Raw genomic sequence first — 27,610 nt, forward strand, 5'->3', positions numbered from 1 at the left:
TTGTTTACAAGCGCCATTACATCCACTTCTAAAGGGTATTTTTGTCTTTTATCTTGATTTACTTGTGATCATGATTTAGGAATCGAGATGAAGAAATAAAACTAAATTTTATTAAGCTGAAATCAGACTTTTTACTGGGCGGATCTTGATTTTATCTGATATGTTTCAATGCGAGTATATTTTTCAAACAGTATTCTTCAGAAAACACAATAACACAATTTTATATCAATTGTTTATTTATCAAATTCAATGATAGCTGCAACCTTCAAATAACAAGTTTACAGTGTTTTTTTTCTGATAAAATAAAGTTCATCAGACTGCTTTAACATTTCAACCTTCAAAATTATGTTACAATGCCAGTTTGTAATGCCAGTTCAAATACTTGGGTGGAAGTGATGGTCACTGCAGGTTCAAATCATGTTTACTCACACCATGAAACATGTGACACGATAACTTGGGATAGTGTTTGACCCACAAAAGGAAATCACAAACTCTCCAACATTGACTGGCTCTTTGAGAGGCTGCATCAAATTGTCAGAAGCAAAATGTAAAATGACATCTCACTTGATGTTGTTACACCTGAGGTCATTGAAGAGGAACAGTGGATATTGACAGAATAAGATATATTTTCAACAACCTTTGAGGTAGTGTAAAGATAATTTTAAGCATTTCTTCAAAAGGAAAACAAATGACAAAAATGTAGAAGTATTCGATGACCTCAGGTATAGAAAAGTGGAAGGCAGACATTCACAGCTCCTTGATTCTACAAGGGGTGAGTTAGTAACTGAAGATGATCCAGGGGTTATCTGAACAAACATTTCACTCTTTGATTTTGTACTTGCAGCTCTATACGTATACTTACAAAAGACACTCAAGAGTATATTACAGCTAGCATTAGAGACATTTAGATACATACATCATCAAACTGTACTCCAAAATAGTTTAGAACACAAATCCATACTATGTATCTGACACATAAATGTCACCGCGCCCAGTGACTCACTTGTCAAACCAAGGAATATTTACACACACACAAAATGATTATGGGGTATCCCTGGTATATCTAATCCACAATAATAGCTCAGCATTGGCAACACAGGAATAACATGTACGCATCAGACCAGCTTCCAAAGATGCTTCCAAGAGACAATGCACATACTGGTATTTTTTCAACCATTGCAAATCATGTGACTTAAGTGTCAACGACATGCCAGTAGTATGTCAAAGTTCCATGCTTGTACAGGAAATGTCAGTTGGCAATAAATGTAGGTCTTATTCCTTGTTTCACAACCATACACACATATTGTTCCTGCAGTTCCTATCTGGCATATAATCGGCATCCATGGCAGATGAGCCTGAGCTAACAGGGTAATAATCTCACATACAGGAGTTCTCTACAGATGTGGTGTCCCAGTACATCCCTTTCATCCCAGTGCGTCAAACTTGCCAAAATAAGTTTGCACCTACTCTACAAATATTTACAGCAACATCCAACCAAACTCAATATTTAAAATAATATACAAATATATTACACACAAATACATAACAATGACTGGTAAAATTCAACAAGTTAAATATATAACTGTACATTGTAAAAGGAGCAAGAAAGAAAGAGAAAGAGACTTTGTTTAGGTATCAATGACAAAAGGACGTGAATGAGTTGCCATATTACAGATTATACCGTCCTCGGTGACTTCATGCCCTTGTTACTCAGATGGAAGTTCAGGTAAAATGGCATACACGGGCACTGACCCTCAACAGTCAGTACAACAAACTGGGAATTGGGGGGAAATATTGCAATAGTGGACATGAGTCCAACCATTCTTCTCATTGTTTTCCAAATCTTATTAAATAATCAATGGATTTTTTCATTTGCAGAGAGATTGATGTCAAATGAGTTTCTTTTGAAAAGTGCTTGTTAGGTTTACAATATGTTTTGGCATATGTACAGAACTAAACATGATATCACCCACCCCTGTATTTGTGTAGATTAAGGATTTCTTGTTACAGTGTGTTAACATCGCCAATATACATCTCAGGTTAGTGTAGTTAGTGTGTGTGTTGAACTATGTATGACCGAGAAAATGTGTTAAAAAAACACCAACTTGATTTACAAGAAATGTGAGTGATGAGCTTTGGACCTTCAATCTAACATACATGTTATTCCAAACAAAAATACGAAGAATTTTCAATAAATAGCAAAAGTTTGCACTTTCAAATTCACTCATCTTTCAACTTGTGTCTATTCACATCATTTTAAACAATCATTTTTTTTCTCCAGAATTTGGTTAACAAGCTGCCTTGCCACTAAAGAAATTCGCTCCTGCAAACAAAATCAATAACCCTGATTATCTAGCTTTCCTATGGTTAATGTCAAGCCTCAGTTTAGCATGACTACGCAGTTTCACCAATCAAATAGCACACTACAAAATAACTCAAATAACAAAAACAAGAGCTGATACTCTGCGGGACAACCCCCTCCGGTAACGGGAAGATGAAACTATGAGAGATAACAGGGTTGGTAGATGATAAGTTGATCGGCCGACTACGTTCGTATTGACAGTTTTTCTCTCAGACACCACTATACATCCACTTGTTTATGATGAAACTGTTCAAACCACACACACATGACTTGAGGTGGGTGGGTAGCGAGTTAAACCTCGGGACAATGCTGCCTGGTACATCCGCAACGTCCATTCACTTCGCTGAAACAACAGAAGGAGAAAACACACATCATGGGGAAAATATTCAACGCAAAGAAAGTAAAAGCACAAAATTTGATAGAACATACTTCAGGAATCATTCAAGAAATCTGAGACTCATCTTATTTTCCTGTTATTCTGTTACATCATTTCATTTTATAATATAAAGACAAAAAATGAAAAGATACAGTTTCATGACATGTTCTTGTGGCAAAGTTTCTTTGTTGACTCAGAACAGATGTTTTTTATGTTGCAAACTATAGCAAAATATAATTTAAGTGATTTTTTATAATGGCACTTGCTATTTAATTAGATATTTTCTATTCACATTCTTGATTGATCATGAACTGGTAATGATTAAGTAAAGTGAACCAGTTTTATGAATATGTTTTGTTTGGCAAAATAAGCCTAAGATCTGGCAACTGGTTTCTCAGGAAACAATCAGGAGTATTATGACTGAAGAGAGAGGGAAATCCTACACACCAGTAGAAGAAATCTGTTGTTGTGTTGCCTGGTGGGAGGCTTTCTGCTTTAACATCGTCCAATCAAACACATAGTCGTACTGGTGGTTGAGTGTCCGGAACAGGATCCGGAACAGTTGTCGCAGGTACATGTAGTCAGGAGCCTCTTCAAAACGTAGGCCTCGGCAGTAGTTCAGGTACATGGCAAACTCAGCCGGAAAACCCTGCATGACACATTACCATCCTTTACACAAGTGTCACTTTACAGCAGAAAATGGGTACCCGGTGGAATAAGTCGTGAGACTATTAACCTTCTAGCACCCAACAGGCAGCTTGGGTTATCCGGGGTAATAATGATCAGATTGTGTGCTTTGACCAGGATATCTAGCCTGGAAAATGCATGTTATAAATCTTCTCATTATTATTATGTGGTCACATTCAAGGTGACATGCAGTCATGTATAACTACTGATATGCCATACATTCGACTTATCACAATACATTTGGTTTCTGTACTGAGTAAGAACTATAACAGACTTGTAACAAAACACTGTGTGGATAAGACAATCAATTAAGCTAGTATCCATTAATCTGTACAATGACACCTCTCAGTGGGATTATTCCTTACCTTACAGAGGACTTCAACTGGCGTTGACATTTTCTTTTCACTAATTTTCTCATATTTCTGCTTCTTTGTGGCAGCCTGTTGAAGGAAGATAAAAAAAGAACTTGAGCCAAATACAGGGACCTATGGCATTGTACAATGCTAGAAAAGCACCATAATATGACTGTATGCCCTGATCCCTAAACAGCAGGTTATAGTTGTTATATATATCAGCACTTGCCCATGTTACACTGCACCCGTCTCCTCTCCACACGACAGGCGTTACACAAATAGTGACCCATACACTATGTACAACAGCAAACAAATATTGGCATCAGTAAATGGGTTAGTTAATAAATTTCTGGGTCTGTTCTATTTTATTAATCTCATGACTAACAACTTTGGTAGCTATGTTGAGTTCGTGAGCTGTAACTTATATCATACACTAGAAAAAAACCTACCCTACTTGCTACACATATCAAATTTAGCAGCATGACTAATGACTGCCATCAGCTGTTAGACCACTGACTCATAGAGTGGCAAGTATTACTACTATGTCAAACTTGATCTTGGATAAAAGGGCAATAGATCTACTCCTCCCTTGCTAACGAAGGAAATCATAACCATGATATAACACAAAGCAAACTGATCTTACTCTCAGCCCTTGCCATGGTAAAGATCCCCTATTGAAGTACATGAGGACATATCCGAGAGACTCCATGTCGTCCCGCCGACTCTGCTCTATGCCCAGATGGGCGTTGATACTGGCATAGCGAGCAGTGCCTGTCAGGTTCTTGTCTTCTCGGTAAGGTATGTGCTGTCTGGAGCGATTGTCTCGGTACTTTTTAGCTAAGCCAAAGTCTATGATAAACACCTGAAACAAAACAATAGCAAGAGTTCAGAGGTGAACACATGGCTTAAAGTAAGATTCATATGGCACACTATAAAAGAACGGTATCATGGTTCACCCTATGAAACCAAAAACACAGAATACACTAAACTCCCCAGCAGCCATGACATAACAGTTTATCACAAATATATCAAGCAGGGATTATACGGGAATATTGACTTGGACACTGTTCTTCCACTTAATAGTTGAGTTCCATTTGGGGGCAGGTAAATATTACATTCAAGGATATGTGAATATCAGAATATAAGGAAAGTAAGTACAACAAGAATACCAGTTGAAGTAACATACTTGTGAACCGGTGTGAACACATAGTGTGTCTGTACATGTAGGCCAAGACCAGTACATTTACATTTAACAGCAGCTTGTGGAACATGTAACATGCATGTATGGTAAATAGTTTTGACTTGAACGTGTTGTGTGTATGTTACAAAGATAGTGCTTCAATTACATGAGCGATCTGTGAAGATCCATGCCAGAAGACTTAGAAACATGCTTGTTGTAAGAGGAGGCATGGGATTGCTGACTTGGTTGGTGCATATCATTGTATCCCATTTGCATAGTTTGATGCTCATGTCAATCACAAGATTGGCTGGTTACGGTCCACCGTCAGTAAAGCTAAAACATTGCTGACTGCAGCATTAAGCAATGAACAAGTGAGTTACAAGAACAGCTTTCAGTCTCACCTTGTTACAATGTCGCCCAATACCCATGAGGAAGTTGTCAGGCTTGATGTCTCTGTGAATGAAGTTCTTGTTATGAACATACTCTACACGGTTGATCATCTGCAACACAGACATTCATTGATTAGACAGTTACACACTATAATTAGACGCTCATACACAATAACCAAATAATGTTCCATATGCATACATAATTCACAGACCATTCACTTCACTGTCACAGCACTAAAAGATTCAGAGTTCCAATAACAGTGTTGAGGGAACTTGACAAGTCCCTTATATATCTTGTTATTTCATCATTAAATACAATCTTGTCATCTTCTCACCACTATCAGCATCTCATTATGTCTGCAAACAACAAGATTCTATACATCAAACACAAATAACCCTAGTCATGCTCATTACTGGTTGCCAAGCTAGACAACATGACATAGGTCTGAACCACTGTGACTAACATGAAACTGACATGTAATCAATACAGCCACTAGATACCCTACTAACCAGCGGTCAACACTGTATTCTGTGGTTTATGTTGTTTACACTTGTTTACAGCCTACTGCTATAATACCAGCAAATCCCAAAATCAGCAGTCTTCCAGATAACAGATTCCTTAACACTAAACTCAGCCAATAAATACTTCATCTGATTAGGAAACTGGTAAGCAAGTTCAATCATTGTTTCTCATACAGTTTTTAACACAAAACATTATACACGAATTACTCAGGGTTCGAAATACCTTATATATTAGCGTGTCATGGCACGGTAAATATTGAAATGGCACGATTAAAAAATGTTCTCGGTGCCCTTATGGCACTCCTAATCTTTAAGAGACATAACTCACCTTTAGTCATTTAATCTCCAAAACAAAACACTTACGGAGATGACAAACAAGCAAAAACATTTAATGACTTTAGAAATCACTGCCCAAGAAATCACTGGAATTATGATGGATGATGTAAAGAAATCTGGTTATTTTTCCATTTAGAGTGATGGGAGTACTGACAGTTCGGTTATTGAAGAGGAAATTGTGTATGTTAGATATACTGAACAAATGAACCTGTCACAAAATTCTTAGCTGTTAAGGTGTTGGGAAAGTAGAACAAATGAACCTGTCACAAAATTCTTAGCTGTTAAAGGTGTTGGGAAAGTAGAACAAATGAAGCTTAAGAAAGCCATCTTAAACAGATGACATATCAGTGATAACAGAAAACAGGTTACATATGTTGTTTACTAACAATAAATTTCCAATGATCATCATCATTGCTACAGTCAGTTATTCTAAAAACATGTGGGCACACTTGATTTCTGAAAGGCACATTTATAATATTTGCCTGGTGCCCTAAGGCACACTTAGAAAAAAGAAGTATTTCTATCCCTGAAATTACACATCTCAAAATGCTAAGTACTGTTCAGCAGTCATCTGACTTATTTTCATGGATTTGAACATGCTTATGCTTACAGAATATCTAAATAACGAGATAACATGTGTGCACTTTTGGTGGGTTTTTTTTCAAACACAAGAAAAGCATGAGCAATAAGAATGATGAGTAAACCATCTGTTTTAAATACTAAACTATCATGTGAAAGCACAATAAACCATACATGGGATGTGAAAACTACATACATTACATGAAAATATCTACTGCAAAACCGACTACCGAGGAAGTTATTGTTCCTGTAGGGATGCACGGACATAACATAACTGCTGTAACTGATAAAAAAACATCTGAAAATGAAACTAGCAGAAGACATAATACCTGGAAGTACACTTCAATTGATTGGTTCAACCTAATAAACAAATCTAATACCATTAGTCTATTTTGTAAACTGTACAATCCTTAATCCACAACAAACACAATACACAGCATATTTTTAGAAAATCAATATTTGCTCACAAAGTCTACTTTCAGTCACATCTTTCAACACAACTCACTTAACCCTAGACATATAGTCTGGATAAAAAGTAAGTAAAATGTCACTTTGTCTATTTCACAAACACAACTTCACACTTTTTCCTTCTACATAAATTAATCAATTAAATAATGTACTTGATTGGGGTCTTCAGATCAGTGGTTAAAAAACACCAGCTTTAGGAGATTAAAATCTACTCTTACTTTTCACTGGAATACACCACAACATTCGTTGTTCAAAATTGAATTAGATAGAGAAAACTAGATATTTTGGTCTTTTTACGTAATTACACATATGCTTGTGAGATTCCATTAGGCTTTGCATGTCAGTGCCAATTGATGTAATCAAGCTGATTTGAGTTGTGTTGGCCAGGGATGGGTGGAGTAGTTCTCTGCCTGGAACAGACTGCCTTGACTGGCTGACATTTCCTGGTGGCTGGACATAATCATTGCCACCTCACCAGACTCTGCTAGAGTGAAGCAGACAACATCTTCAGATCAATACAAAAGGCAGGCAAGGAGCTGCTGCTGGTGGTGGCCACATAGCACTGCCGCTCCGGCCTCAGTCTGTCCAAGCTCGCATATCACTTAGCATGCTGATGAGAGAGCTAGCAGCCTCTTCAGCACTGTAGCATAATACTCTGTCGTGTCTATTGATACAGAAAACAAATCGTGTTTTCTGTACACAGGTTGAAAGGTAGAAACATACTGCATGAAGTTCTCTTGAACAGAAGACATGATTAATATATGCTTCATACTGTCACTGTATTTACCTGATCTGCTAGCATTAGAACTGTTTTCATCGTGAATTTCCGTGAGCAAAAGTTAAACAGATCTTCGAGACTTGGCCCCAGCAAGTCCATCACTAAAACATTGTAGTCCTTCTCCTGTCCGAACCATCTGCAACAACAAAATAAACACATGTACCTCTTTTAATTTCACAGAAATATGAAAAATGCTACAGAAGAAAAATAACCATATTCATCCAATGCATCCTGTTAGATGGATCAGTCTACGACCACTGACCTAAAACCTGGTGATAAGTACAATTCAAGACAAATCATTATTGAGAAAGTTCATCAGCATGTTTTTCTCCCAAGTACTGACAACAATGAAGGTTTCAAACATCCAGGTATGGATGGATGTTTTAAAAGTTTGGCCAAGTTTGACCTATCACCATTTGTAATTTCATTGTGTTATTATTCACAAAACAGCCTTAAAAGTTTTTTTTTTATCTCTGTATTCACATATATTTTATACAACCAATTTTGAAAACTGTTTTCAGTTATTGTTTTCAAACACAGACATATGGTATCAACATGTATTTACTGAATATTACCTAGGTCAAAAACTCTTGTCTTGTCTTATGTATATGTCAGGGTAGAGATTGCGATCTGGTAGGATTGGAGATTCTACCAGTAGAGATTGCGATCAGAGTCTCTACTGGTACAATCAGAGATTCTACCAGAACCATTTCCAATTCAAATGGTAGAAACTCTGATCGATCCGTGGCAAACAACAAAGATGACAACAATTGTACAAATTTATGGAGAGATGGAGAAGTGTAATAATACTTTGGGAGCAGGGCCTGACGAAGATTATTATAAAATTACATTCTAAGCAGAAGTGATATAAGAGTGGGAGAGTTGGGTTTAACACTCCTTCAAATATTATTCCCACCATATCTGTGAGGACAAGGCCATGAAGAGTACAGATGAGGTAGACAAATGGTTAGTTAATTTGTAAAGTAGCTCTAGTTTATAGGCAGGTCAGAACCAGTGACACCTAGATACTGTGTACATGATATAGAGCTCTAGCTTTACAGCAAGGGCTGGGAAGAAGGGGAAATCATCTGTTTCAGGGACTGTGAACAGAGACATGAGCCATGGCAGGGACAGAAATGCTGTTTTTCTTTTAAGTGCGCTACATGGCACCCCCAGGGATGACATTGTACTATTAGCAGAACCGTGTATTTTGCCTTCGGTTCGGTATACCTTAATGCAATCCAAAAATTTGGTTTTTGTACTGTTCTTCTATCTAGTCATAAAATGACAAGTTTTGTTCATTCCATGGTATTTAACAATGTAAGTTTTGGCTCTTGTGGTCAATTTTCTGCATTATGATCATATCTCATGTACCGAACAAAAACCCCAAAACATTCAACTATACTTCAAGCTAAATAAGTAGTTGTGATTTAGAAATTTCCTAATGACATTGTTTCTAAGTTCTATATGGGCACATCTATCATGTTTACTTTGAGAAATACCAAGCGTGTAAATAATGTCCATTCATTTTAGTTTCAGCCATAAATTTATCACTGCATTCACATATTATACAATGCCTCATACTCTTTTTGTATAATTTTTTTGATTACTTCTAAGTTTGCCCTTAGCTGTGAACTTATCTTGACAGTGATTTCAACTGAGCCGCTGAATTTTGAGGACTGATAAGCATATATATAAGGCTTGAGGGGATATATTAAAGATTCACTGATGGTTTTAACATTTAATGATTTAATGCTTATGACTGTATGCAACGCCATGAATATGCTCCCAATGTTGTATTTGTCACTTTGAAGTGAAACAGTCAGGCAAGTGATCCCTTAAACTATTAATAACTAAACAAAGCCTCAACACATCAGACCCATTACCCCTTCCAGTTTGTTGAAAGTATTAAATCTCTGGTTATTTATTGATATATCATCATAACTGATGTTTTTTCAAACCTCCTTGGAATCGGAGAAGGTATCTGTTCTGGTCAAATGCTTTCAATAGTGAACTATTCATCATTCTAAACCCACACCTATGACAGATGTAATTTGATCAGCCAGATCCACATGGTGCAATGTGCCACGTATTGTGTAATATCGTCATGCTACCTTCAACAGAGTCAAGCCTACTTCCAATCTCATAACAGTCTAAAAATATACATGTAATTTAAGTCCCTGGCAACAATCACATGTGAGGGGAGGTCACACTACACTGTGTTTTCGCTAATGGGTTCACAAAGGGCAGTTCAATGGCTTTGCACAGTGGCTAGCCAAATTAGGGCCATTTTTTTCTCCACGTCTTTATCATGTTTACCTGAAATGGAACCTGAAATTCTATCACATTCAAACTTATTCACTTTTGTTATATCCCACATAAATGAACATAATAACAGACTAATTATACAATATATTGTTGGCCAAATTATAATTATCCCATGATTAAAGATGCACCTGTTTTGATCAACAAAAACATTTTTGTTGAAATTCCTTGTATAATTTAACTGTTGGTAAAACTACTAAAAGTAAACGTAACAGGTCTCTCTTGAGTATGACACGGAAATGAGCTGTAACAAGCCCTTACGTCAGCAATCTCTCTCTACGTCAACACAGATAGATGGAGACGGGAGTTGACAACCTTGAGGAGGGTACTGATGTCAACAGAGCTGACATATATCTCAGTAGATAACAGACTCTGATGAAAAGTACATTTCAAACAATCCCATTTCATATTGTTTCCCTACAAAACCAGGTCAATATGCCCCACCACTGGGGGTGTATTTGCTGCCTAGCACTAAGGTAGATAGAGCCAGGTAGAGGACCAATGGTTGTACAGACTATGTGCTGTACAAGGCTAGGCTGCTTCACATGGGTGACAGACAGGTCAGGGAGTCCACGGGAAGGCAACATCACCTGTCAACTTCACATCAAGGCGCAAGACGGCTCTCCATTTTTATGGCAGTAATAATCTGCTTCACACTGCAGTAACCAAGGTAAATCAGAGCGGAGGGATCAGCCCGAACACATTACACAAGTCGGGCAAACATACTATCTCTAGGGCGGTTCCTACTGTAATCGCACAGCTGAAGATAGAAAATCTTATGGTATTTTTTACCTGTTCCAATTAAGGTGACTGGCTGTTAATCATTACCAGGTTATGTAAAGCGCGAGGTCACCATTCCGTGATCATAATAGGTGCAGGTCACAAAGAACAACTGGATTCATACATACTGATAAACAAGACCAAGGTAAATCACAAGAAAACCACTTGAACTTAAATGCCACAAGCAATCAACAAGACAAAAATCAGTGTTTCAAAAAATGCCACTCCTTGTCCTCCAACAAGAAGTATGAAAACTGCATAGAATCATAGATAACATGAAAACACTGACATAACTTCACAGATATCATTGAAGAAATAAAAAGAAAATTCCAAAGTGTGTCAGTTTTGTAGACGATTAACTCATCCATATGATTTGAGAAAATGAATGTAACCTTCACAAGGAAGTTGTAATAACTAAACTTAGCCAAGGTGACCTGGTTTTTCAATTTCCCATACGATGAGTAAACACTGTGTTGTATAACAAGGAGGTGAGTGTTAGCATTTGGTGGGTGCAGCTGGATACATGTGAAGAAAAGAGGAAAATAAGTTGCTCGGTCTTTGGGTTGTCAGATTCAAAAAAGAGAGGTGACACAGGTCTCCCAATGAAAAGGACGTGACACTGACTTGTCAGTTTCAACTACTTCATCTGCTCTATCATGAAGGTTGCTTCATTCACCAAGCTCCTCTTGGGGAAACAAAACATTATGAGGACATATTAAGAACAAATATGCCCAGTTGTGTCAAACAACTTATATAATGACACCCAGAGACAAGTAAAGTGTTGAGATTATTGATTCAGTTACCTATAGATGTAATATTATTAGAGATGATTACAGACTTTACAGTCCGCTTAATTGGTTCTAATCAATTCAAGGACTTCACTTGTAGATTCCAGTTGGATTCCAAGTGTTATTGAGTACGAATAAACAGTCATGTAACATTTTCCTTTGTGTTTTCTGAATCATTCGAGCTAGCCTTGAGTTAAAATGCTGTTTTGATGCCAAATGATACCAGGGCTCCAGATAATTTTTCACATCAGGAGTACGTACTCCTTATTTGTTCAATATAGGAGTACTGGAAAACCTTAAGAGTACATTTAGAGTACTGAATGGAATTTAATGGAGTACCAGTAATCTTGTGTTTCATTTCATATATGCGTCAAAACATTGCTACTCTTGTGTGAACAGGTAAAAAAACCCAATAAAACAATACTTTTTTCAGATAAATACGTCTGTAAATGATTTTAAGACCGTGACACCTGCTGTGGTGCGTATCTGCTACGTTTTCTAAATTATTTCCTACCGTATCATGCATATGTTTTAGCCGTACATACGCCGATACGGCTCTTATCTGGAGCCAAATGATACCTTGTACAAAATGTTACATGGTCCATAAAATGCAATTGTTAAATGTACAATGCTAATCAGTCTTAAAATTAAAAAGGCACTGATTACAGTATGAATGACTAATATTTTTTAAAATCATGTTTAACCTCAGGCATTAGACAATCAAACGCCAAACCCTTCCCTTAAGTCATACTTTTATTCTTGCTGTTTAAAAAAATATATGTCAGCTTGTATACTTCACAAATATGACAGATTTAATCTGATGTTCAAATAACAATTCAATCCTAGTATTTTGGGACTTATTTACAAACGTGACCAACAATTAACATGTTAAATGTTGATATTTTCTGCAGTGCGAGTGAATGTTTAGACAAATGACCATTAAGGTCAACATGCCCTTTATTTCTTACAGACGTCAGCAATGAGCACCAATTGACAGCAATGAAGATCGGATACATCTTGCACTAGACTGAGTAATCACTCCTGAGTAACTCACATTCAATACGATGCATTAACAATTTACAGTACTATTGTGAAACCAGCTGGGGGTTACAGATTTGAAGGCTATGTAGTTTGAACAGAGACGATTCATATTCATAGATCAAGTATGAAGAATACAATGTCCAACATATTTCTACTCAGCAGCTTTGTAGGGCTCCATGTTCACTCGGCTGCATGTTGGAAGTATGTGTAATTTACCATGGCTGAATTTTAATTAAATTTCTCTCCAAATACAGATTTTGGCTTGATATATGCCAACAATATTATCCTTGATTAATATATTTTCAATATTTATTTGGCACAACAACATCTGCTGTAGTATGTTTTAAAGCATGATCAGTGCATGTTGTGCTGATGCTAAGGCTGTCATTATTTTCAATAAGCCATACTTTGAACATATTGAAAGTAAAGGTCATTTTCAACTTATGTTACCTCGATGAAAACACCCAATCAAACAATGATTTCAGCAAGGTATCTTGATGCCCAAATGTACAGAAAGGACACAGAGTAACAAAATACTGTATGCCTCAGATCATCCAATAATATTCATTTTACCAAAACTCTTCACAAAACATTTAAAGGTAATGTAAGTTGAATAATTATCAAATCTTACAGTAAAGTACAATATACAATTGTAATGCTTACCAGGGACCTGTTTCACAAAGTGACCTTGGCACTATGAATCACACAACTCTGTTAATGTATACAACAATTGTAGCCCTACGATTGCTTTCTGAAACAGGGTCCATTGACCCATATTTCCTTCGACCTTTGAAATTAATTATAGGGGATTGCTGGACCCCAGTTTTAAAGTCAATTTTAAACCCAGAATCAGATACAAAGTACTAACAAGGTACAGGTAATACACCTTATCTCAATGACAATCTAGTGACATTGCTCATCTGCCTGTAGGTAATACAAAGACCTAACAATACTTAGTAGGCTATCGAGTGATTACAGTATCAGGTAATCAAAAGTTGGCTGGATTTTATCGATGACTGTGCAAGACGGTAAATTTGTTACTTTCTGTCATAACTAAAACCTTGTTTTCACTAAGTCAAGATCCTATGAATAGGTAGACATTAAATAGATACCATCACAAAAATGTACACATCATCTGTCAAACACTTGTTTCGGTTTGTACACAACTGTGTGAATATTACCATGTGTTGCAAGGCAAACAACCTGGTAGTGACTTAAGTGAGTGTCTGAAACTCCCTTTACATTGGCCAGTAAAACAGAAGTGAGTGCCTGTTGCTTGACACCTCACTAGCACTGCAGTATTTCACCTATGCCTTGACTTGCTTGACACAAAAAAGGCTGCCAACAACCTTTACCAAAGTTTAGGCATGCAGGATTTCGAAGTGTAGCTGAGGGTGATCAAACCTCAACAGGGTGGTATAAAACTGTACGTGGCAGATGCTACAGAGAACTTATATTATATTGTCTTAATAATTTATTATTTATTTTAACTTCAAATCATACCCTTTTCCAAGAGCTTGTTACCATTTGTGTAAAGTGTTCAAGATTCAGGGTTAGCATTAGACTCATCTGAGTTAAAAATCAGATGGTGTTCAGCAGGACAGGTCTGCTTCCTCATCAACATAGGAAGTCCATCATGTTTCTGAGGCTCAGTCTAAGAATCCTTGAAGCCTGTGATACCATGATATTCAAATCTAGTTGACAATCTCAGTTTCATTTTTTGACAAACCACACTCACATGGAGATGGAAAGCATATTTGTGCCAATCCTTGAAGATACCTTTCCATGTATACCAAGAAACAAAAGCAACCTAGAATCTTAGCAGCTCCAAATGCGACAATAAAATCCATTATAACACACATATAGAATGTTTGAGCTAATGTTTCATGTTCTCTACATTGATCAGTTTTACTAAATAGTAGGGCTGTAACGAATACACTATGTTGCGAATGATACGTATCACGAATATTTGGTAACGAATACGAATAATTATTCACGAATACAATATTGTAGTTAAGTGACTGATGCACAATACTGAATGCCCATGTTGACAGTGTTAATTTGTCCAGGCAATAACCAGTCATCTCATGACACTCAAATTTGGTATGTAATAGTTAAGTTGACAGTACCATGTGCGGCCTTGGCAAACTAACATGACTTGCTCTACTACAAGGCTAGTACATAATGCATTCTTGCATATCTCATTTTGAAAAAGGACATAAGGGTTCAAGTAAAACACACTCCCTTAAAAATTGTAAATATTCATGCATATTCGGTTCTGGTGACCACGAATAACGAATTGAATTCATGAAGGGCAATGGTTCGATTCACCGAATATGCGAGTGAATCGTTACAGCCTTACTAAATAGTGGATGGGCATCTGCCTAAAAACTGGAAAGTCAGTGGATCGATCCCGTGGATATTTCATACCCAACAATGCTGAAAGATCATACTTGTTCTTACCCTGCATGTTGCTCAGCAATAAGGAGGTTAATTATTGAATGATGAAGCACAACATGTCAGAGTGGCGTATCCCATCTTGAACTTTATCATCCAGCTAGCACTATGTACATGATATAACAGTAAAAGTGCAATAATCTTGCACTTGACGTTTAACCTCACTTCACAGCCCCTCACCACTGCTAGGCAGAAAAAACAAGCATGACCATGTAAAGAACATCAAGACATCAGTGTTGAGTTGGATGTTCAAACATTAAAAGGACACTTACCTTACATGTGGTATACCAGCTCCACCTTGTAATATTTTATACAGTTTACTTTCATATAACAACTGTGGATGTCTGGCTTTATTTGCTTCCAATTTAGCAGCCACTTCCTGGAAACAAGAAGAATTTGTATGACAAATGTATGCTATAAACCATCAGTATTATGGTTACTTTTAACCTGCCATCAGTTTGAAGAAACAACATCAATACAGTCTAATATGGTCTCCACTGTCTAGGGTCATATGCTACACTAGGAAAGTGAAGAGACTCTTATTGTATAGGTAAAGCAAATCTGTAATGAAGGTGAGCTACAGAACCTACTCCATGTGCACGGTCCTTATTCAGCTATCTATATGGTACAAGACAAATACCATCTGAAAAATAATTGATGTGGTCAACATGATAAACAGATCGCCTCAAAAATCATGTAAGTCAAAGCAAAATGTCAAACATCTGGTGATAAACTCACCAGAATAGCTAGCAGTAACTCTCTCTCAGTGTTTCGCATTGTTTACAGGAATTGTGACAGTATTTCCTGAAGCTCCACAAATAAATAAGTAGGTATACTTTACCATGGTAATAGTATCATACCTAAATGCTGTGTAGGAAACATGAAAGTTATGAGGTCCTTATCAAAACCCCGATGCTGAAACATAACTGTTCAGGGCTCCCTCGATGCAGTACCAGAGAATTAAAATTGAAGACAAACAGAACCACCCCTTAATATGTCACAAGTTCTTTTTGCAAAAACAATATGGAATGAAATGTGGACAAAGCTAACATTACCCATGTGTTGATGTAAAAGACTTGAACTGGTATCTTTCTCAAAGAGAAACCATGCCATGAGCTAAAAAACCCAAACAACCTGCCACCACATTACCCGACTGCAATATATCAGCAGTGGACCTCTATCCAACTTTCAAGCATAAAACAATCCTATCCAACAGTAGATCACAGTCTTGACTACATTCCTAGAGGAAGATGTGACCTTTAAGGGAGACAGTCTAGGACCTATAGTCTTCAGAATTATTCAAAGAGTTGTTTACTTTACATTCAGCAAGGTAACAACACAAACATGTTCTGTCTTCTTATCAGCCTGAATCTCCCCTGTAGCAAACATGAATACAAATGACACATAAGCTCCTTACTGGCAGTGGACGGACCAACCATGTCGACTGTGACATATAATCTATCTGCCCAGCACACAACTGAGCAATGAGGGGGTGGGACTAAATTACTGGTAACCTTCCACATACACAAACATCATCTACATCACTACAAGTCTTAGGGTTATAGTAATTTCAGGCAATTTACAAGAGTTGTCACAATTTCATAACATTTTCACAAGGCTACGTAATTAATGAAATTTAGGCTTACTTAAATAACTTCAGTTTCCTTATCACTTCATTGGGTTGTTCCAGTTGAAGTGCCAGCACCTTTATCAGCTGGGTTGGAGATAGTTAATTGTTTATATATAAATACTACAGTACACAGACATGAACACACAAAAAGTACTGAAGCACACTGAAAAATTGATAAAGGAGTTGAAATTCATAAATGAAACCTGTCAATGAAGCATCAAAATGGTTTCAAAATAGTATTAATGCATTAACAAAAATTCAAATGAATAGACTTGTCCTCATAAAATTAGGATTGCTTTGGTAACTAATATTTGTATATTTTCTATGCTAATTTATTTAACACTAAATGTGCCTCTATACACTTTCAGGTATTGCCAATGGATGTGATGTTGATGTAAAGTGAACCTTCCCACAGCTGACCATTCCCAACCTACACTAAAGAATGAACCATGAATTGTCACAAGTTTAGACACAAAACTCTTTTAGCAACGTTTATTAAACATGCACTGATGTTCACATATCTTGGATCATAACAAAACATTATGATGCCAAATGCCCTAATATCTATCAAGTTTGAAACATGTACTTGATTTGCATACATAGAAAGCACTTACTAAACAAACTGGATACAAGAATGTATGTTTGTGTTTTGGGCTATTCTATTGTCACATTTTATGTTTTTGGAGAGCAGTGTTTATCATAGCAAGGTGTGTTGCGGCATATAGACATTGTAAATACTCGGATGATGGCTTGTGTTTGAAACAACGTCATGCATAAGTTTCCAAGATGTTTTATAGTTGAGCAGACATTTAGTGACAGTCCCATAATACAGGGATAAAACAAATGTGATCTACATTCATATATAGACAAACAAGAGTCATGATACACCATGGTACTGATATGAAGTTGTTCATATTAGTGTTGGAAATTAGTTAGAATCTTATAATTGATGATTGGTTCATTACAACCGATCAATCATCAAAAATAGTTGGTTAGTGTTATTTATCAAATTGCCCTGGTTATGTTTGTTAATGTACACAAAATAAAGAAAAAAACATGTAGTTCTTTCGGTTGTTTTGGTAAATTCCATGTCTTTAAAGGGTGACTAATATGTTAGGAACATAAATTTCCTGGAGTCTTCAAGATAAATTTTAATCATGACTTGGAACGAGCTCGTAGTGCTTATGAAACGCAACAAACAAAACCAACCTTATGATAAATATTGTCAATGCAAACAAGTGTTCCAAAATTGTTTGTGTTCAATTATGACAAAATGTGATCGATTGCTTGGTCGTTTAGTCATTACGACCAATCTTCAATTATTTCAATCAATTGGACAACCACTAGTTCATATACATCAGTCTGCAAAACCTGTAGCGCACCACAAACAACAGAGTTATACCATGATTACAATGGACAGAAAAATCATAAATCTTATCATGTAACAAGTCAATTAACATCATACAAGCAAAAGAACATGTTACATAATGAAACCTGTATGCACTGATACAGAGAAATACAATTTAGAAACTTGATACATGCCCCAATGAAACACAAATGGAAGAGGTATGCAAAACTCATTCACAAAATTGATGTCCATCTACATCCACATATTGAGGCTTTCCTGACATATAAGAATGTCAGTAAGATCAAAAGAATCCTAAAATAGCATAATAACAATGGTCACTGATACATATTTCCTAGGACTCACAACACAACTGCTGACATGTACATGACAACCTCATACTCATTAATCACAACTCAATTTCACATCCAGGGTTGCTGGGACAAAAATGAACATACCTCTGAATATGTTTCAAATTCTACCGTCCCTAAAAAACCCATAACACTCACAACAGAGGTCTTGGTTAATTAATGTGTACATCATAGTTAATCTTTCACTCAAATATGCCATATGATGCGCAAGGTCTTAAGGTTCATAAAATTTCTCATGATATTTTATTATTGTGTTCAGAAAGGTTGAGGAACTGTTATTAACCTGTAAAACTGACATGAAAAAGAAATACATTAGATTGATATCTATAGACTTGATGTGACTGTGAATGCATAACTTCTACAATATTTTCAACCTATATCTACAGGAGTAAGTGTTCTGACTAAGAGTAAATTCATTCATACCTCCTTAACACATTTATATTTCCCCTGCCCCTTCCCTAAACATGTGTATACATTATTCCATATAAAATCTTAAACAAATGAGAACTACCAAGGTATACAAATATGAAAATAACTGGGTTTTTGACAGAACCAGACGTGTTCAACATATGGGACTCGTACTGTTGGTAGCAATTTCATAGGTTACTTTTCAGTTGACATCTCATATCAATGACAGATACATGGGTGTTCATTCAATATATTTCGAAGACATTTTCACCACTTTGAAATGGCACATTGTGTGACGTTTGAAAGAAATCAGCTGTCAACATATGAATGAAATGTCCCTGATGGATGGTTCTAAATTCACAGCCGATATGACACACAAACACTCGATTTCTCGGATACCATACGCATAATGACTAATTTCATACTTTTGTGGTCTTATCCATGCTTATATGGTAAAGAAAAATGTAAGATTGTAGTTCAACTGCGCCCAGAAACTCACCTCTCCACTTGAAATGTTGATGGCAAGATAGATGTCACCGAAAGATCCACTACCGATTTTTCTAACAAGTCGGTACTTCCCGGCGACATGAAACTCGGTTTTAGCGCTAGACATATTGTACTTTGAGTATAAAGTATCTGATAAAGAGAATTACAATCGTCTAGTGTGGTAAACCCTCACGATTTTCCATTTTTCATCGTTTGTGTATTCGTCGTCTGTCAGATATGGTGGAACACCAACACAAAGACTTCGCGTTGCATTGTGGGAACTGGGTAGGATCATATAGTAGCTTCCTAACAACACTCTTCAACCGGAAAATTACAGTGACGTCACGGTTGTTATGTGTCATATTTCACTATCGACTTAGTCATTTCGACCTCCCGAAAATGTGATAAAAATACTTTCAACATATATTCATCAGGTGTGTCTTCTGACAGACATTTTTGGAAGTAAAGTATTCGACGATCTGACCTGTCAAAAAGGTTTTGATATTGTGTAATTAATCCTCTCCACACCCCCACCCCACCCCCACCCCATTAATTTAATAATACATCTACTGTTAAAAATTAATATTGCGGCACATATAAAAGCATGACACAGATAAAAAATAAAAGATACTGTATATCCTGACAGTCAGTAACTCCGATGAATTGTTAAACCATAAAAAATTCTATGTGTAGTCGTGGCTTTTTAAAATCAATAAAAATGTTGGAAATATATATTGCTGTGACAGCAATATTTCATAATTAACTGGAGAAAAATGAAAGATGTTTATGCATTTTGCCTTCACATAAAAAGGGATGAAATGCAGAGACAATACATCGTTATGGTAATAAATCACATTATTACAGTGTAATATTAGTTTCAAAGATATTCTTTGAAAATGTGTACTATTATTGATGAAAGCATTATTGCGAAAAATGGACATTTAACAATGATATGAAATACCCCTTATTCAAATTGTATCCTTAATTTAAATTGATTATCCTCGTATTAATTTATTATTTAGTTTTTTATATTATTTTATTTGTATATTTACATGACTACGATGTGTCAAAAGTATTACGTTCCATGTATAAAGTTGTTCGTATAAAGGTCTATCACGTTACATACATATTAATTTGTCATCAGGAAAGTAGTACCTCAAATGGTCACCAACTTACTGCAGAGGGTCGCTACGGGTTACGAACTCAGTAAGTCGTTCAACTTGACTGGTAAACTTGAGATGGGCGAGGCTCGGTTGCGCTAAGTTACACAACACATCTTTCAAGCATATATCACGTTCGATCGACCCAAATAAAAGCATATGCTTGTCAAAGCGAGGCGATGTGAAGAAAACGATGCGTCACAGTTTAATGCTTTTCAATGAGAAAACGTTTCCTGTTTTTTATGTCTCCTACATGCTGGCTTTATATGTGTCTTAAATGCAAATGTTTTCTTTCTATATATACAAATTCTTTTCGGTTCAGTGATTTGACGTTGTATCTACGTTCAGTCATAACAATTACACCAGTAAACTGTGTTAATATAATTTTAACCACACAAGTATAAGTATTAGTCTAAGGTAGGTGAATATCCAGTTTCTTTGCAAATATCGAGTTAAAAGGGTCATTTTGCTTGTTGGGACCATGAAATTATATCGAGATATCCGAAATATCGAGACAACCGTATCGAGTTAAAAGAGCTTGAACAATGATAAATTATGAAGGATTTTGCCGGGACCGAGATGTTATATCGAGACAACCGAGATATCGAGTTATCAGAGTTCGACACAACGGTGCTCGACTGTATCTACCTACAGAACGACACCGCTTCTATATCTTGCATCGATCAACGAATCCGCTCTAATGCTAAACATTTTCCTTTTAAATGCGTTTTAGAAAAAAGAAACAACTATATTACACAAAACGCATAGTATATATGTTATTACAAATAATAAAGTTGAGAAACAGAGCTTAGGGAATATATTTATTGAAACATTTGATTATTTGCGCTCTGCAATATTCTCTCACAATTAATGAAGTGTACTGGTGAAATTGGACATTGTTTTTTCCGTATCTGTGACTATACATTTACCTGAAACAGGTGAATAAGATAATTAGGTGAGGTGAGGTGAAATTGGGTTTTACGTCGTGCTCGAGAATATTTCGCTCATATGACGACGTGCATGCGTGTGTATGTGTATGTGCAGCTGCTTGTACTAGCCCAGACTTAAGCTGGTTTTATAGTGCTAGCCCACTGAGATACCATGCCGCAGTGAAGAATGAATACCCCACTCAGACACATTATACTGACTCCGAGCCGACCAGTCCTTGTTGTACCCATTAATGCCGAGCGCCAGGCAGGGACCAACAACTACCATATTTTAACGTCTTTTGGTATGACGTGGTCGGGGATCGAACCCGCCACCTTCCGCTCTCCGGGCGGACGCTCTAACCACGGAGGCGGTCTAAGATAATTAGTGTAGTAAATAATATATTAGTGTAGTTTGTGTAATAGATCTGCATTGACACCAACTACAGATAAACCCGTAATTAACTTATTGATAGATCCCCCACATATCTTATAATCACTCGGTCATAAAGAAACAATCAACGCCCTCTTTTTTATACGAGCCAGTCAAAACACACAACCACCTCTGGCGGCTTGTGTGAAATACCTGCTCACGACCTGTATGATGGCTATACAGAACACTCAGTCGATCACATATTGTACTCTAAATACACGGATAATTGTTCATTTAGTGTTTGACAATCAAAGGACGAGATAAGATTTTTCGCATGGAAAGTCAGATGTCCTTAGTTAACGTAAACATTTCTGATAATTTCAGTAAACAGTTAAATGTTGTGTCTGTTTATGTATACGTGTATTTGACGATATAGGGAGTGTACCGACTCTCAGCTGTCTGTAGCGCGGTTCGACCCACTGACCTGTATTTTGATCAGCTGTTATCATTGTTTGCAGGCTGGCCTGTCGCCCTGTGTGTCGATGTATATGTACAAGACCAGTTATGTCACAATAACACGACAGCGCCTCGCGCCCCCAACACACGCCGTTGATTGGCAGTCTACCTTTGCAAACACGGCGTCCTCGTCTTAAGACGGAATTTCACGATGTCAAATGAATGATCGAGGGCGTGTCACTTATATTTAGACCGTCGTGAGCTTGTACTGCGGGTGCTGGGTAACTGGTGGGTGTATGTCAGTACAATCGCACCACAGTGTCGTGTATAGTCTTATTTGTTGTGTATATAGACATTGATGTAATTCAGTAAGCTGGTGGGTCGGGGTCAGTTCAGTCCCACCACAGTGATTATAGACTGCTATTCGCTGCAAATACAGACACGACAGGTGTGACTCGGTTAGATGGCGTTAATCTTATATCAGAATCTGTTATGTGTATATATATCATTATGAGTGATGATAACCCGGATGCCATGTGAAATACATCGAGGGTTTTGTAGCCCTGGAAAAAACAACGTGTACTGATACTGACCATGTGTCAAGCAGGGTGTATATTGATATTGCCCGTGTGTCAAGCAGGGTGTATATTGATATTGCCCATGTGTCAAGCAGGGTGTATATTGATACAGCGTGTGTGTCAAGTAATGTGTATATTGAAACTGCCCATATGTCAAGGAGGGTGTATATTGATATTGCCCATGTGTCAAGCAGGGTGTATATTGATATTGCCCGTGTGTCAAGCAGGGTGTATATTGATATTGCTCGTGTGTCAAGCAGGGTGTATATTGATACAGCGTGTGTGTCAAGTAAGGTGTATATTGAAACTGCCCATATGCCAAGGAGGGCGTATGTTGATATTGGCCATTGTACCAGGCAGGGCGTATGTTGATATTGGCCATTGTACCAGGCAGGGTGTATGTTGATATTGGCCATTGTACCAGGCAGGGTGTATGTTGATATTGGCCATTGTACCAGGCAGGGTGTATGTTGATATTGGCCATGGTACCAGGCAGGGTGTATGTTGATATTGGCCATTGTACCAGGCAGGGTGTATGTTGATATTGGCCATTGTTCCAGGCAGGGTGTATGTTGATATTGGCCATTGTACCAGGCAGGGTGTATGTTGATATTGGCCATTGTACCAGGCAGGGTGTATGTTGATATTGGCCATTGTACCAGGCAGGGTGTATGTTGATATTGGCCATTGTTCCAGGCAGGGTGTATGGCAGGGTGTATGTTGATATTGGCCATGGTACCAGGCAGGGTGTATGTTGATATTGGCCATTGTACCAGGCAGGGTGTATGTTGATATTGGCCATTGTACCAGGCAGGGTGTATGTTGATATTGGCCATGGTACCAGGCAGGGTGTATGTTGATATTGGCCATGGTACCAGGCAGGGTGTATGTTGATATTGGCCATGGTACCAGGCAGGGTGTATGTTGATATTGGCCATTGTACCAGGCAGGGTGTATGTTGATATTGGCCATGGTACCAGGCAGGGTGTATGTTGATATTGGCCATTGTTCCAGGCAGGGTGTATGTTGATATTGGCCATTGTACCAGGCAGGGTGTATGTTGATATTGGCCATTGTACCAGGCAGGGTGTATGTTGATATTGGCCATGGTACCAGGCAGTGTGTATGTTGATATTGGCCATGGTACCAGGCAGGGTGTATGTTGATATTGGCCATTGTACCAGGCAGGGTGTATGTTGATATTGGCCATTGTACCAGGCAGGGTGTATGTTGATATTGGCCATGGTACCAGGCAGGGTGTATATGTTACTATCATTACTGTTCTCAGCATTACTGTGCATCATGTCAAGCAGGGTGAAAGGTGTCGCTGGAGACTGTATGAAGCAGGTTGTGCAGTGTAACCTGGTGTATGGTGTTGGTCATATATCAAGCTGGGCTTATATTATTATAAGTCATTGTGTCAAGTACGGTATGTTGATATTGACCATTGTATCAAGAAGGTTGTACGTTATTGCTGGTCAGTGTATCAAGTGGGGTGTATATTGTTGGGCATTGTCTGAAGTGGGGTGTATACTGTTGGCCTTTGTGTCAAGCAGGGTGTATATCATTGTTGCCTTTGTATCAAGGAGTGTGTATGTATTGTTTGTATCGGTCGTGTCAAGCATGGTGTATGAATGTTGGTCATTGTATCAGTGTTTATATTATTATTGGCCACTGTGTCAAGCAGGGTGTATATCATTGTTACCTTTGTATCAAGGAGTGTGTATGTATTGTTTGTATCGATCGTGTCAAGCATGGTGCATTTTGGGTCATTGTATCAGTGTTTATATTATTGTTGGCCACTGTGTCAAGCAGGGTGTATATTATTAATGACCGATGTGTAGATAACAGTTGTGCAAGGCAGTTACAGTGCCATAAACAGTATATTCTGTTAACGAGGCTCGACCTGACGAGGTTTCCATAGTGTCTGCGTGAAGTTTAACTGGTGCATGTGACTAATCAAAATGGTCGATATTGAATTGCTGGGCCGTGTCACATAAATCTACAATAGGACCAACTTATGTTAACCCTTAACAGCAATAAATCTCATGGTTGATCCGATATCTGTGACATGAGACCTCCTCGATGGCGACGTTGTTCGCACAACTACCTCGTTCCTTTGTAGCGTCGTATACGCATGTCTGTGGGTACTGCTTATACCGCTGATGAAGTAATCAGATGCACAGAATCTTATATCAGGTGTCTTTGGAAGTGTGTGGTGGAGTGTGTAAGAATGGGATCCTGATATATTCCGGTTTCGAACCCATCATTATTTCTCGTGCATAGCCATGGATGTGAAAACGTAACACGTGTCACAACTAGCGAACGCAAGTTATCATATAGCATACCCGCGGCCAGGTCTTTTAAATACATATCCGCCCTCCACCTCGGAGAGGACACAACATGTCTCCACTGGCAAAAGGGTTAGAATTGGTCTTCAGTAACCCATGCTCGTCGTAAGAGGCGACTAACGGGATCGGGTGGTCAGGTTCGATGACTTGGTTGACAGATGTCATCGTATCCTAAATGCGTAGATCAATGCTCATGCTCTTGATCACCTGATTGCCTGGTCCAGACTCGATTATTTACAGACCGCCGCCCAATAGCTGGAATATTGCGGTGTAAACCTAAACTAAACTCACTCACTCAACTGGCAAACTCCGACGTGCCGAGCCGACATCTGAATATCAGTCTACTGAGACGTCGATCCAACGGGTCAGCGACAGGGGCGCCACCCAAAATCACATCTGTGCAACACAGCCGTATCCGTACAGGTCTGCATCTTCGTGATACATTTCATACGCCGATAAACTGCACAAATCATCGGAGCGAGACGGAAACCAATCAGTCAAACCGATCGATGACGTCCCACTGGAAACGTCGCTGACTACCTCACCACATTCAGATCACGTTGCAGCGTCACAAACTTGCCAGACAATAATTGGCATATCACCATGTCCTGACGTCATCTTTTCAGAAGCATCCAGTTAGAACCTGATATTGTCCTTGCCGGGTTTACAGACGCCAGGGTGGAGGTTTTGCGTCTGGCAATTGGAAAATTAAGGCTTGGTGTACAATTAATGTCATAGTCCGTCAGAGTTGTATCTTCGGAAACATCGACGATAGGTCGAAAGCGTTCTCCGACCAAATCTGCCGTTTCTTCTTGACAATGCCCACAAACAAGTTCTTCTCTTAAACAGGAGATCACATAGCATGGTTCACCCTAGACTTCCTGCCTCACAACAACATACGTGTCATGGATGGCTAGCCATGTCTCCAGACAGGAACGCTATATATTTTATTATATGTTAGTAAACACAATATAAAAGCAGAATTGCGTTATTTGTGGCTTTCAGTATATCACAACCGTGTGCTGCATCCTTGACTGGGTCATCTGAGAGTATGTCCCCATCCTACAATGGAGAACCTGCGTGCATCCTTGACTGGGTCATCTGAGAGTAGGTCCTGATCCTACGGTGGAGAACCTGCGTCCATCCTTGACTGGGTCATCTGAGAGTAGGTCCTGATCTGAGAGTAGGTCCTGATCCTACAGTGGAGAACCTGCGTCCATCCTTGACTGGGTCATCTGAGAGTAGGTCCTGATCCTACAGTGGAGAAGCTGCGTCCATCCTTGACTGGGTCATCTGAGAGTAGGTCCCCATCCTACAGTGGAGAACCTGCGTCCATCCTTGACTGGGTCATCTGAGAGTAGGTCCTGATCCTACGGTGGAGAACCTGCGTCCATCCTTGACTGGGTCATCTGAGAGTAGGTCCTGATCCTACAGTGGAGAACCTGCGTCCATCCTTGACTGGGTCATCTGAGAGTAGGTCCTGATCCTACAGTGGAGAACCTGCGTCCATCCTTGACTGGGTCATCTGAGAGTAGGTCCTGATCCTACAGTGGAGAATCTGCGTGCATCCTTGACTGGGTCATCTGAGAGTAGGTCCTGATCCTACAGTGGAGAACCTGCGTCCATCCTTGACTGGGTCATCTGAGAGTAGGTCCCCATCCTACAGTGGAGAACCTGCGTGCATCCTTGACTGGGTCATCTGAGAGTAGGTCCTGATCCTACGGTGGAGAACCTGCGTGCATCCTTGACTGGGTCATCTGAGAGTAGGTCCCCATCCTACGGTGGAGAACCTGCGTCCATCCTTGACTGGGTCATCTGAGAGTAGGTCCTGATCCTACAGTGGAGAACCTGCGTCCATCCTTGACTGGGTCATCTGAGAGTAGGTCCTGATCCTACAGTGGAGAACCTGCGTGCATCCTTGACTGGGTCATCTGAGAGTAGGTCCCCATCCTACAGTGGAGAACCTGCGTGCATCCTTGACTGGGTCATCTGAGAGTAGGTCCCCATCCTACGGTGGAGAACCTGCGTCCATCCTTGACTGGGTCATCTGAGAGTAGGTCCTGATCCTACGGTGGAGAACCTGCGTGCATCCTTGACTGGGTCAT

At 38.5% G+C, this 27,610-nt stretch overlaps 1 protein-coding gene across 1 annotated transcript; it reads right to left on the reverse strand.

The window, feature by feature from the left end:
* Positions 1–218: 218 nt before the first annotated feature.
* Positions 219–19,942, reverse strand: LOC124284558 (casein kinase I). Its single transcript, XM_046720645.1, has 8 exons — positions 19,675–19,942; positions 15,694–15,800; positions 8,040–8,166; positions 5,360–5,458; positions 4,422–4,640; positions 3,791–3,865; positions 3,186–3,387; positions 219–2,705 (listed from the first exon to the last, which is right to left on the reverse strand). Exons 1-8 carry the CDS (start codon positions 19,786–19,788, stop codon positions 2,698–2,700), a joined length of 951 nt encoding a protein of 316 aa, XP_046576601.1. The 5' UTR covers positions 19,789–19,942; the 3' UTR covers positions 219–2,697.
* Between the last annotated feature and the right edge of the window lie 7,668 nt (positions 19,943–27,610).

This window comes from Haliotis rubra, unplaced genomic scaffold, assembly GCF_003918875.1.
Source record: "Haliotis rubra isolate DU_JTF1 unplaced genomic scaffold, ASM391887v1 Scf339, whole genome shotgun sequence".
NCBI lineage: Eukaryota > Metazoa > Mollusca > Gastropoda > Lepetellida > Haliotidae > Haliotis > Haliotis rubra.

Excerpts from the sequence above, each read along its gene's own strand:
- LOC124284558 (XM_046720645.1), bottom strand. The coding sequence starts at position 19,788 with ATGTCTAGCGCTAAAACCGAGTTTCATGTCGCCGGGAAGTACCGACTT. Across the intron at positions 4,641-5,359 it reads TTGGGCGACATTGTAACAAG|GTGTTTATCATAGACTTTGG; the intron begins GTGAGACTGAAA and ends GTTTTGTTTCAG. Across the intron at positions 3,866-4,421 it reads TACCATGGCAAGGGCTGAGA|GCTGCCACAAAGAAGCAGAA; the intron begins GTAAGATCAGTT and ends TTCCTTCAACAG.